Source organism: Sebastes fasciatus, chromosome 7 (genome assembly GCF_043250625.1).
Source record: "Sebastes fasciatus isolate fSebFas1 chromosome 7, fSebFas1.pri, whole genome shotgun sequence".
Taxonomy (NCBI): Eukaryota; Metazoa; Chordata; class Actinopteri; order Perciformes; family Sebastidae; genus Sebastes; species Sebastes fasciatus.
The window spans coordinates 30,390,853-30,403,838 of record NC_133801.1 but is presented as its reverse complement, the minus strand read 5'-3'; the positions used below and the strand labels follow the sequence as shown (position 1 = coordinate 30,403,838).

At 44.0% G+C, this 12,986-nt stretch overlaps 1 protein-coding gene across 16 annotated transcripts in view; it reads left to right on the top strand.

Moving 5' to 3' along the window:
* Nucleotides 1-12,986, top strand: part of ryr1b (ryanodine receptor 1b (skeletal)) — a 106,858-nt gene that overhangs the window by 44,439 nt on the left and 49,433 nt on the right. For all 16 annotated transcript variants that reach the window (XM_074640188.1, XM_074640203.1, XM_074640202.1 and 13 more), the window contains 19 exons: nt 1,211-1,373; nt 1,505-1,591; nt 3,105-3,331; nt 4,503-4,947; nt 5,032-5,601; nt 5,737-5,937; nt 6,232-6,343; nt 7,480-7,626; nt 7,778-8,051; nt 8,907-9,024; nt 9,176-9,308; nt 9,526-9,620; nt 9,724-9,859; nt 9,947-10,130; nt 10,292-10,403; nt 11,471-11,591; nt 11,690-11,859; nt 12,002-12,222; nt 12,415-12,505. In XM_074640188.1, the coding sequence (XP_074496289.1) occupies nt 1,211-1,373; nt 1,505-1,591; nt 3,105-3,331; nt 4,503-4,947; nt 5,032-5,601; nt 5,737-5,937; nt 6,232-6,343; nt 7,480-7,626; nt 7,778-8,051; nt 8,907-9,024; nt 9,176-9,308; nt 9,526-9,620; nt 9,724-9,859; nt 9,947-10,130; nt 10,292-10,403; nt 11,471-11,591; nt 11,690-11,859; nt 12,002-12,222; nt 12,415-12,505 (3,607 nt within the window). The remainder of the gene's footprint in view (nt 1-1,210; nt 1,374-1,504; nt 1,592-3,104; nt 3,332-4,502; nt 4,948-5,031; nt 5,602-5,736; nt 5,938-6,231; nt 6,344-7,479; nt 7,627-7,777; nt 8,052-8,906; nt 9,025-9,175; nt 9,309-9,525; nt 9,621-9,723; nt 9,860-9,946; nt 10,131-10,291; nt 10,404-11,470; nt 11,592-11,689; nt 11,860-12,001; nt 12,223-12,414; nt 12,506-12,986) is intronic.

The window sequence follows — 12,986 nt, the reverse complement described above, 5'->3', positions numbered from 1 at the left end:
TCAAACTGATTCAACAGCGAAAAACAGGTTAAAAAGATAAAGATAGAAGCTAAAGATTACAGATCACAGTGTAAAAGTGAACCACCATCACCTGGCGATCGAGACAGAAGGCAATGAAATTAAGGAACAACACCGGTCCTGTAAAGCCGGGTAGGTCTTTATTCACTTTTCCAATCATTACACAGTATACCGTCAGTAGAATTGCGTAGCATAGAAGTGCTAACCCTAGTTAAAGCTGAAGTAGGCGAGATTGGAGCAAATATGATTAAAAGAAGTTATTTTTATAAAACGGTCGCTATATCCTGACAGTAGCACATGAAACAGGTAACCTAAAAAAAATCATGTGCCTCTGTGTCCTCCGGTGCTCCTAACGACATCTGCAAGATTTCACAGACCGGAGGAAAACAAGCAGTCAGAGCTGATCTGAGGTCTGCTGTCTATGAGAGCCGGCTGTCAATCACTTACTAACTCCGATCAAATGGTCAAACTAGGCAGCGCTGATCAAATATGAATCAATATTATGTTACGTTAATGCATATTTCTCGCCTCAAATGTTTTCAGAATCATCTTGTAGTGCACGGTTTAGCTGTAAAATGAGAAAGTTTGTGACGCCGCCGCCATTGTGAAATCTAGTGAAGGAACGCCAAGTTCCGGTCACATGACCGGAGCACAGCCAATAGCAACGCTTGCTCTTTGAAATGACCTGTGATTGGTCAAAGTCTAGTCGTAGATTTTTTAAAGCCTGAAAACAGAGCCATGAGGAGGAGCAGAAGTCTAGTTTTCTCTCAGAACACTTGAATTATAATATGCTGAAAGGTTATTATGGAATCTTTGCCCAATGATGCCAAAAATATTCTGCCTATTCACGCCACTTTAATGATGTGCTAATGTACTCTGCTAATATTAGCTCCACAGGTTTTTACATAGAATTTGACTTTTTTGAAACATATATCTCCTTCCAACCTCTGCAGGTAACTATTAACCATAATCTGAAACGATTTTCTGTAGTGCAGTGTCGTATAGTCCGATGCCAAGCTGTGATTGGCCAGTCTGCGTTCAAAGGGCTGGACTTAGCGAAGGGCCAATTATAGTTCAAACTAACATTATCAACAGAATGTGAGGAGGTTACAGTGTTGACGTTATGTCAAAGAGTCCAGTGTATTGTGTTGCAGAGATATCTGCTGAAATGTGTTTGCTGTTTCTGTTGCAGTATGAAGCACAGTAACTGTTACATGGTGTGGGGAGGGGACCTGGTCAGCAATCAGCAGACCCGCTTCAGCCAGGAGGACATGGTGGTTGGCTGCTTGGTCGACCTGGCAACAGGTCTCATGACCTTTACAGCCAATGGAAAGGAGATTAACACCTTCTACCAGGTAAGGAAAGGCTACACAGTAGTATAGGTTAAGAGTGTATTTGTATCTGTGCTTTTCAGACTGGACTTAAAATGAGTTGGATGAGTTATGTTACACCGTGGAGCTGTAAATCCAGAGGTGTTTTATTTCAGGTGGAGCCCAACACCAAGCTGTTCCCTGCCGTCTTCGTTCAGCCCTCCAATCAGAACATGGTGCAGCTGGAGCTGGGCAAACTCAAGGTCAGAAACTACTTTTGCTCACACACGACAGTACAAAGTCATTTTTTCTCTTCTGATTCAACTTCTCCAACTATCGTGCTTAAAATATTCTTCATGCCTACTTCCTCTTATACCTCATTCAGATCGGCATCATAACTTGGGTCAAACTCGCGTTGGCGGTTTATCTAAATGGGTCAACGCGTGTCAGCCAGTGGCGGATTGTATATTTTAGACCCAAGTTTTCAGAGCTATCCCCCCGCAATCAAACCACCTTTGAATAACCTTACCCTGACACCAGGGCTATGGAGTATTGTCATTCAACATAACCACCCCTTATTCACAGTGACCGTAACCTTCATCGAGTGGAAGTGATTTATTCTTGCTCCGACTGCTGCCACGGCAATCAGTCTTCATCTCTGTAGCGTAATTGTCTCACAGCCCACAGTCCAAAAGTCAGATTTATTGAGAAAAGATAGATGTAATCATTTCCAGAATTCACAACATGTTTTTATCTAACAAAATACTCTGCTTCAATCCATATTTGTTGGTGTTTAGCCTTTCAAAAACAACATTTTCACTGCGCCCAAAAAACTTGGTGCACACAAAGCAGATGACATTTGGTATCCAATGGCCTTAGTGAGCCACTTTGTTTGTATCCCTTGTGCAGAGTCAGGGCTGTGTGTTATTACTACTCATTCAGACTGTGACAAGCTGTTGTTTCAGCACTACGGCGCTGTTATTACATACTGCAACGCTGTTTCTACGCAAACATTTAGCTCTCTAATGGTGCTAAATATCAGGGCGCTATCATATACGACCTCCGAGCAAGCAAAAATGCCATACAACACAAATAACACAATCAGCATTCAACAGGCTTCCAAATAGATTCCAGCCAAGCTGCTGGGCAAAAAGACACCCATGCCAACACGCACATACTCAAAGGCACAGAGGTCAATGAATCTGAATGTCATTCACACCAGCAGCAACGATCTAAAGCCAGCAATAATCAATAGCTAATAAAGATACAGTAAAATTCATTAAACTTACCAAAGCTGCTCATCATTTCAAGACCATCCTCCTTTCTTCTTTAAAAAGAGGGCAATGACATGGATAAAAAGGCTTTGTGAATAAATCTGCTACCAAATCAGTGCATTAAAACACAACAGAGCTAAGGAAAAGTCTAAACAGAAAAACATAAAGCACTACATCTAAAAATCTAAATGTCACGAAAAAAGTCTAGATAAATCTCAGAACTTCAACTTGGATTACTACTACGTTATGTGCTAGCTAGCTAGTTTTACTTCAGTTAACCAAAGATTAACCGGTGACTGCTGTCTGGGTCCAACATAGGTTGAACCTTCATCTCATGCACATCTGCTGTACAAAAACACCCATTATTTAGTTTCTTGTGCTGGCTTAATTAGTTTGTTTTCTTGTTAGACCCATTGCTTTCTTCCTTTTCAATTCTCATTGTTTACCTGTTTTTTTATGATTGTCTACGCCTCCTCCCCCTCTCGCTCTTTTTCCCTCCCAGAACATCATGCCCATCTCGGCGGCCATGTTCCGCAGCGAGTGTAAGAACCCGGTCCCCCAGTGCCCTCCCAGGCTGGATGTCCAGATGCTGACCCCAGTCATCTGGAGCCGTATGCCCAATCGCTTCCTCAACCCAGAGGTGGGCAGAGTGAGTGAGAGGTTGGGCTGGATGGTGGAGTGTACTGAACCTCTCATCATGATGGCTCTGCACATCCCAGAGGAGAACAGGTCAGTAGTAGTAGTAGACTATAACCCCCGGTTCCCTCGTCTCCAAGTCAATGGGTTGTTTAGTTAGATGCCTGAAATAATATCTGTGGATAACACACACATTTTGTTCTACGACTTAAAATATATCAATAAATAACCCACTCTTTTTTTTAAGCTTTTAAAAAAGCTTAAAAAAGGCAGTTGATATCAAGTGGCTAAATGAGCCTTTAGCTTTAGCTGGTGGTGACATTGAAGTCATGCGACCGCGGTGTAGTTCGTTGATAGCCTAACACCAGCTTTTTATTTCTGGCGATTGCATTTACGCTTCCAAGATCATAGAAGTGGTGTTCATTTGTGAAGATTATTTTGCTGAACAGAACAGTTTGTTTGCCACACAGTTTATTTTCTGAAATAATCCAAAATCCAATGGAAAAAAATTCCATTGGATTTTTGTTGAGGAAACCCAGGGCGATGCAAACTTCCAGGTTTTACTACAAAAATACAGCACAGCATCCCGGCAGCACTCTATAATCCAGTTGAACAAAGACATGTTTTTTTCCTACAGAGCCTAGCAGGTATCAGGGGTAAAAGTTAAAACCTTAAAGGAACAATATGTAGCACTGACAGCTAGCGTTTAAAATGGGAAAACAGCAGTCCAAATACAAAACATTGGAGCCGTGGCCCGTCTGCTCCTCCGGTGTGACTGATTTTCGCAATTTGAGGGTTACCTTCTAGACACGACCACGTTAACGTCTGGTCAGCACTAGTCAGAATCCCTTCACCTGCTGTGTGTCTCATCACTGCCTTGTTAACCCGGCTGCACACGGACCACAGAGAGATGAGCCGAGGCTTTTCAAGTCGGGTACAATCTAAGGTTAACGTCATCTCTGTTGATCCATGGGCAGGGGACGGGATCACACCGGCCAAAACAAAAAACGATTTTCCGGACCGGAATGGAAATTTCAAAGGAGAACATACTGGCTGTAGCGTTGTTGTCGGAGAAGCCAGTATTTCTAATTATTTTCCTTAATCTCTGATGACATATCATGGTCATTTTATGATTTATTACAGTAAATACATTACATATTGGTCCTTTAAATCAGGAATTTAAGTAATTTCTAATAAGTAATTACCCGTGCTCACCCGTGTTTCCTGATCAGTTTTGATCTTTGAATCTGTCTTTGTTTCTCAGGTGTATTGACATCCTGGAGCTGTCGGAGCGTCAGGACCTGATGAAGTTCCACTACCACACCCTCATGCTCTACTGCGCTGTGTGTGCACTCGGCAATAACCGAGTGGCTCATGCCCTGTGCAGCCACGTGGATGAATCCCAGCTGTTCTACGCCACCGAGAACACCTACCTGCCAGGACCTCTCCGCAGCGGCTACTACGACCTGCTCATCAGCATTCACCTGGAGTCTGCCAAACGGGCACGCCTGGGCACCAACAGGGAGTTCATCGTCCCAATGACTCAGGAGACTCTCAGCATCCACCTCTATCCTGATGCTAAAAAGGCCCATTCTCTCCCCGGTGTTGGCCTAACCACCTGCTTACGGCCCAAGCTACATTTCTCATCCATCAACTTTGTCGGCACAGACCCTGACTTGTACACCCTTAGTCCTATTTTCCCCCTGCAGGTAAGAGACAGGTTGCATTGCAAAAATGTAATGAAATTTGGGTTGCCTTTTGCTTATTTTTATCATACCCCCCTCAAATCTCAGGAGCTGAAGACCAGGGCGATCAGCATGTTAACAGAGGCTGTGCTGGATGGGAGCCAGGCTATGCGGGATCCAGTAGGAGGCAGTGTGGAGTTCCACTTTGTCCCAATCCTGAAGCTGATCAGCACACTGCTGATGATGGGCATCTTCAACGATGAGAACACCAAGCACATCCTCAAGATGATTGACCCAAATGTTTTCAGCGGAAAGGAGGAGGTGGAGGAGGAGGAGGTAGAGAAAGCTGAGGAGGGTGGAGCTGCCAAGGGAGAAGGTGAGGAAAAGGAGGAGGAGGAAACAGATGAGGCCGAGCTCGAGGACGAAGGGGTAGGTGACGAGGAAGAGGAGGAGCTGAAAGATTTAGAAGGGGGAAAGCATAAGGAGGGAGAAGCCGAGCCTAAGGAGGAAGGAGAAGAGGAGAAGGAGGAGGGAGAGGCCAAAGGAGGAAAGGTGGATGGAGAGATGGCAGAGGAGGAGAAGGAGGCAGAAGCAGTGGAGGAAGAAGCGAAAGATGAGGAGGAGGGTCTGGAAGAGGGATTGCTCCAGATGAAGCTGCCAGAGTCCGTCAAACTCCAGGTCATTATATGTCATATTTAAACAGTCTGCATTCGTCTGTATGCATCTGCTCAGAATTCATATCCTTAAAATATCTGTTAACTTTGTACGTATTTTACATCTTAAACTCTCATTCCTATTGTCTACCTCTCTCAGATGTGCACACTCCTGCAGTACTTCTGCGACTGCGAGCTGCGACACAGAGTGGAGGGCATCGTGGCCTATTCAGACGAGTTTGTCAATGAAATTCAGAAGAACCAGCGTGTTCGTTACAACCTGTTAATGAGAGCCTTCACCATGTCGGCTGCTGAGACTGCACGCAAGACCCGCGAGTTCCGTTCACCACCTCATGACCAGGTACTGATGAACCACCATTACCAAATATGGGTTAGAATTTGAATTGGATTAGGATAATATTACTCCCAAAAGCTATAGGTTGACACCGAATTTCTAAGGAAAATGACAACTGACATTGAGTTTTGAAGGCACAAGGTGTTACGTCATATGTAAGAACAACAAAGACAGACATTCTGTCTTGCAAAAGACCCTAAGAAGCCCCCGGAAATGTATGAAATGAAATGACTCATGCCAAATGAGAAGAAAACAGACAAAATATGCTGATGGGGTTGTCTTACTGTGTTCCTCTTCTAGGTTATTTTGCTGACCAACTTTAAGCACAGTCCAGAGGATGAGTTAAGTCCAGTGCCTGAGGAGGTGCGGGACACTCTGGTAGAGTTCCACAACGACCTCCTGCTTCACTGCGGTGAGAAGTTCTTTAAAGATCCTGTGTGTTTTTATGTTTTTGGGTTGTCCGTACGTTACGCACCATAGGCTGTATATAAGAAGTGGACGTGGGCGCCTGGTTAGCTAGGTTGGTAGAGCGGGCGCCCATATCTGGCAAAGGCTCAGTCCTAGCCGCGGTGGACCAGGGTTCGAATCCGGCCTGTGGACCTTTCTGCATGTCATCTCTCTCTCTCTCCCCCCTTTCCAAGACTTTATCCACTGTCCTATCAATAAAATGCTTAAAAAATGCCCCCATAAAATAACTTAAAAAAAAAGAAAAAAGAAGTGGACGTAATCACCACCACGTCACTCGTTGGTTTGTGGACTGCCGTTTTGAAGCCTCGAGTTCGGCATTTTGGCTGTTGCCATATTGGTTATTTGCAACCAGAAGTGACACGAGAGAGCGGAGCTAAGTTTAACCGAACCCTGGAGCCGAACGCCGAAGTCAATTTTAGGCGACCAAAATTTTATAATTAACTTTAATGAACTGAAAACACTGTGAAAGGATTAAAGTTCTACGACGAAAACACGGACAACTCTCAGACCGGACAACGGCGTGGTAGCGACCTGTTAATCACAAGGTAGCCACGCCCTAAAGCATCCCCTGCTTTATGGTCTATTTGACTCTAAATGGGACCATAATGTACTAAATTACCATCATGCTGTATTGAAGAAGACTTGAAACTAGAGATTGAGACCATAAACTCATGTTTACAATGTTTACTGAGGTAATAAATGAAATGAGAAGTAGGGTCATTTTCTCATAGACTTCTATACAATCTGACTTGTTTTTACAACCAGCGGAGTCGCCCCCTGCTGGCTGTTAGAAAGAATGCAAATTCAAGGCTCTTCTGCATTGGCTTCACTTTTCAGACCCAGAAGTTGCCACTCTCGTGGACACGATATCTCAGGAAGGCTATGCTAATTATGACAATTTAGCACAAATGTCTAACAGGATAAAATGATGACATTTTTGACAGACATGGATGTAAACTGCAACTTTTCTTGTTGTCTTCTTGTCGTTGAGGCGGTAACTCTGGTTTACTCTGCAGGTGTGAATGACTTTTTACGTTAAGTATTTTGGGCTCTTAATGTGAATTCTCATTTTACACACAGGTATACATATTGAGGAGGAGACAGAGGAGGAAGAGGTGGACTCCTCACTGAGGGGCAGGCTCATCAGTCTGGTTGATAAGGTCAAGAGCTTGCGCAAGAAGAAGGAGGAGGAGGAGAAGCCAGAGGTCGAGGAGGAAGTAAAACCCAGTAAGAGCAGCATCCGAATGACCTGTTAGAAGGACTTGATTGGCAACTATAGCCAAAAAAAAGCAAAATCTGCCTTTATAAATCCATAACAATCTAACACATGATATTACACAACAGACATATTGCATCTCTCTGTTTCTGCTCCAACAAGGCACCCTTCAGGAACTGATCTCCCACACTATGATCCACTGGGCCCAGGAGTCGTTCATTCAGAACCCTGAGCTGGTGCGTCTGATGTTCAGCCTGCTCCACAGGCAGTACGACGGCCTCGGCGAGCTGATCCGATCGCTGCCCAAAGCCTACGCCATTAACGCCGTGTCCGTTCAGGACACCATGGACCTACTCGAGTGTTTGGGACAGATCCGTTCGCTGCTCATTGTCCAGATGGGGCCAGAAGAGGAGCGGCTCATGATCCAGAGCATCGGGTCAGTGTTGGGGTCATGATATGTGCTCATTATGCATCTGTAGTTGTGATAAAGACGGGACGTGCAATTTTGATTTCCTTTTAGTAATATATAAGGCTGTCAATTGATTAAAATATTTTATCGCGATTAAGCACAAATTAATTGCACATTTTTTTATCTTTTCAAAATGTACCTTTAAGGGAGATTTGTCAAGTATTTAATATTCTTATCAACATGGGAGTGGGCAAATATGCTTGCTTTATGCAAATGTATGTATATATTTATTGACAACACAAAACAATGACAAATATTGATCCAGAAACCCTCTCAGGTACTGCATTTAGCATAAAAATATGCTCAAATCATAACATGGCAAACTGCAGCCCAACAGGTAACAACAGCTGTCAGAGTGTCAGTGTGCTGACTTGACTCTGACTTGCCCCAAACTGCATGTGATTATCATAAAGTGGGCATGTCTGTAAAGGGGAGACTCGTGGGTACCCATAGAACCCATTTTCATTCACATATCTTGAGGTCAGAGGTCAAGGGACCCCTTTAAAAATTGTCACGCCAATTTTCCCTCGCCAAAAATTTAGCGCAAGTTTGGAGCGTTAGTTTTCTAGTTTCATATGATAACAGTATTTTCACTCTAGCTTTAAAAATGAACCGCTACAACCTAAACATCGCAAGTTGCGTTAATGTGTTAAAGAAATTTGTGCCGTTAATATCGCGTTAACTTTGACAGCCCTAGTAATATACTGTATTTTTGTTAAATGCTCGCCCTACCCTAATATCTCAATCTGAAGTTGTTTTCTAATGTGTCGTCAGAACTTCATCAGTGAATCTGACTTGTGTATTTGTTTGTTATTCTTTCAGGAACATCATGAACAACAAGGTGTTCTACCAGCACCCCAATCTGATGAGAGCTCTTGGTATGCACGAGACTGTCATGGAAGTGATGGTCAATGTGTTGGGCGGAGGAGGAGACTCGAAGGTAACTTTGATCATTTTCTATTTGTTTAGTTTATCTATCTTATTCAGTCTAACCAGTCTATGTGAGGGGCCTGTTGGACACTTTCATTGTTTGAGCGTGCATCGTACAGCCCACAGTAGACAGAATGTATCTTTTCACTTTTTCTCTTCAGGAGATTCGATTCCCCCAAATGGTGACCAACTGCTGTCGTTTCCTGTGTTACTTCTGTCGCATCAGCCGACAGAACCAGCGCTCCATGTTTGACCATCTGAGCTACCTGCTACAGAACAGCGGCATCGGCTTGGGTTGGTGTCAGCCACCTGTCACACTGTTTGCTGTACTGTACATAGGGCGACTTTTTATTTAAATAGTGGATTTATCTGTATTTTTGAATGTTTAAAAAGATGTAAAGATCAGATTCTAAACTTCCCATCATCATCTGAAGACCTATGACATTTTTCCCCAGGAAAAATCAAGATAGAAATCAGTTTAAAAACAGACTTGCTTATTTTACATTTGCAGGCATGCGTGGGTCCACGCCTCTGGATGTGGCTGCGGCTTCTTGCATCGACAACAATGAGCTGGCGTTGGCTCTACAGGAGCAGGACCTGGAAATGGTTTGAGAAAATAAAAAAAAAATGACAAGAAAGAAAAACACATGAAAGGCTATAGTGGACTTGTTATTTTATAATCTCTCTTGGTGTCCCTCACATGATGTAGGTGGTGACATACCTGGCGGGATGCGGTCTGAAGATGTGTCCGATGCTCCTTTCTAAGGGCTACCCTGACATCAGCTGGAACCCCTGTGGAGGAGAGAGATACCTGGATTTCCTCCGCTTTGCTGTCTTTGTTAACGGTCAGCACACTCCCATGTAATGGTTAAATTTTGTTGTTTTGAGTTTTGGGTAACCGTCGCTAACATCTGCATGTCTTCTCCTCATAGGAGAGAGTGTGGAGGAGAACGCCAACGTCGTGGTGCGTCTGCTCATCCGTCGGCCCGAGTGCTTCGGCCCGGCCCTGAGAGGAGAGGGCGGGAACGGTCTGCTGGCTGCCGTGGAGGAGGCCATCAAGATCTCAGAGGATCCAGCTAGGGATGGACCCACTGTCAAAAAAGACAGACGCTTCATGTAAGTGTTGGTGCAGTAGATGTGATACAGGCTCATTCACCTTTCAGTTTGTATTTTCAAAATTTGATCAAGCTGCAATACTCAACAAATAACAATCTAGACAAATTGATGAATGGACATTTTGTTTTAAAGCTACTCTAACACGTTTTCTTGATTGGCAGGTTTGGTGGTGAGGAACAGCAGGAGGAGAACCGTGTACATCTGGGAAATGCCATCATGTCCTTCTACTCAGCCCTCATTGATCTGCTGGGCCGCTGCGCCCCTGAGATGCATGTGAGTACAATGGCTTGTCACAATATTGATTTTGCGGATACAAGCGGCCAAAATGAGTTTCCTTCGTAGTCTGGCTGGGCTCAACCTTAAAGATACGTTGAGGATGTCAGACATCCAGAGGAAACTCAGAGTAGAGGCAGACTTCTCCAGACACACCAAACCGACATCAAAGAACTAATGGCGACGATGGTCGCCTGTTGCGTTGCCTCCCGTCGCCTGTGTCTTGGTCAAAAAAGTACACTGCAAAGACTACCGGTGACGGCCAGTAAGCACGTATGTTCTGCACATGCGTGAGAGGAAATAACTATCCATACCAGCGGGCGGCGGTAGTCTGAATTCGTCATTCAAAAAGGGAAACCAGAAGACCGAGGATGGCGGATATACAAGCCGTTGTTATGATATGTACATGAAACAAAGTGGCGTTTGTCGAAACCACTCTCACTCAGCACTTAGCTTCATTCTAGACAGCCATGCTGTTGTGAAAATATCCGTGTATTGGAATGATCAGATGAGATGAAGATGAAAAATGAGAAGAGCCTTCTGTGTGACTTTACTCGTTGGCTTGCTTTCCTCACTTCCGTTTCTCTTCCCGTGCACTGATTCATTTAAGCTGAACAGCCAATCAGAGTAATTTCTCTCACCGACGAGCTCCGCCGCCGATTCAACATGCTGAATCGGCCAAAAAACTCCAACGAGAGCCGACGGTACGGGACACACCGCAAAAACTAGACTGACAGACACTCATCGACGGCCCCAATCTGTCCAACAGCCGACCATCGGCTTGGTGTGCCAGGCCTTTAGAGGTTTTACGAAAATTCCCAACTGGTAAGAGGCCCCCGGGGTAGAACCAGAACACGTTAGAGAGATCTCGTTTTGGCCTGGGAACGCCTCGGGGCCCCCCAGAAAGAGCTGGGGAGATAATACTTTGCTTATCCTGCTGCCCCCGCAACCCGGCCCCAAATAAGTGAATGAAAATGGATGGATGGATGAATTTTCTTAAGCTCAGTATGTGGTTGATGAACAGTAGTTAATCTCATACAGTATATCCGAAATGTTCATATCTACAGCTGATCCAAGCAGGCAAGGGTGAAGCTCTGAGAATCAGGGCCATCCTGAGGTCTCTGGTGCCCATAGAGGACCTGGTGGGAGTCATCAGCTTATCCGTGCAGATCCCTGCTTACGGCAAAGGTTAGATACCACGTTGGAATCATGTATGGACACACTGCGTAAGTGTACAATATTTTGGCATCATCCTGCATATCTGATTTCTTCTGTCCAAACCACAGATAGTCAGGTTATTGAGCCGAAGATGTCCGCCAGTTTTGTGCCAGACCACAAGGCCTCCATGGTGCTGTTCCTCGACAGAGTGTACGGTATTGACAACCAGGACTTCTTGCTTCATGTGCTGGAGGTTGGCTTCCTGCCTGACATGAGAGCCGCAGCCTCCCTGGACACGGTGAGTAGGAAAAAAGACACAGACGACAAGTGAAACAAGCAAGAGAAATTTTCAGAAATCTGTACGTTGATGTGAGTCAGAGTATCTCCAGAGTATTATCACTCGGTACAAATCATTTTTCTGTCTTGCTCTCTGATCATAGTTGTCATTCAGTACGACTGAAATGGCCTTGGCACTGAACCGCTACCTCTGCTCAGCTGTTCTGCCTCTGCTCACCAAGTGTGCCCCGCTGTTTGCCGGGACGGAACACCGGGCCATCATGGTCGACTCCATGCTCCACACCATCTATCGCTTGTCTCGCGGCCGAGCCCTCACCAAGGCACAGAGGGACGTCATTGAGGAGTGCCTCATGTCGCTCTGCAAGTCAGTACTAATCCCAGTCTCTCTGTTTAGAAACATGGAAATCATAATTGGGCATCTGAATGATTATAATAATAATAAATATACTTTTTTTTATTTGCAGTATATTGCTCAATAATATAGAATCCTGAAATTACACGAATAAAGCAATATCCCATTTACTTTCCTCATGAAGCATGTTGATGACATTCACAGGTACCTTCGACCCTCCATGCTGCAGCATCTGCTCAGACGGCTGGTATTTGATGTGCCCATCCTCAACGAATATGCAAAGATGCCTCTCAAGGTTTGCCTGCTATTTAGTTGTATTGTATTCGTTTAATTTTATTGTATAACAATTATATGCAAATTATATTGAATAGAATAGAAATAAAAAGAAATGTGTATATATCTCTCTAAATATATGTGTATGTATGTATATATACTGTATATATGTATGTATGTATATATATATATATATATATATACATACATACATATACAGTGTATGTGTAACACAGAAATTATGTATGTATTACCAGATGTTTGGACTCGAGTCACGCATTTGATGACTTTAGACAAAATAAAAAAAGACTTGCAACTCGACTTGGACTTTAAAGGAACAATATGTTATATATTTACAGTAATAAATCATAAAAGGACGATGATATATCATCAGAGATTAAGGAAACTTGCTGAATTGAAATACTGGCTTCTCCAACAAGCCGGCCACTGGCCAGTGGCTTACGCGATCGTGTCTAGAAAGTAACCCTCAAATTGCGAAAACA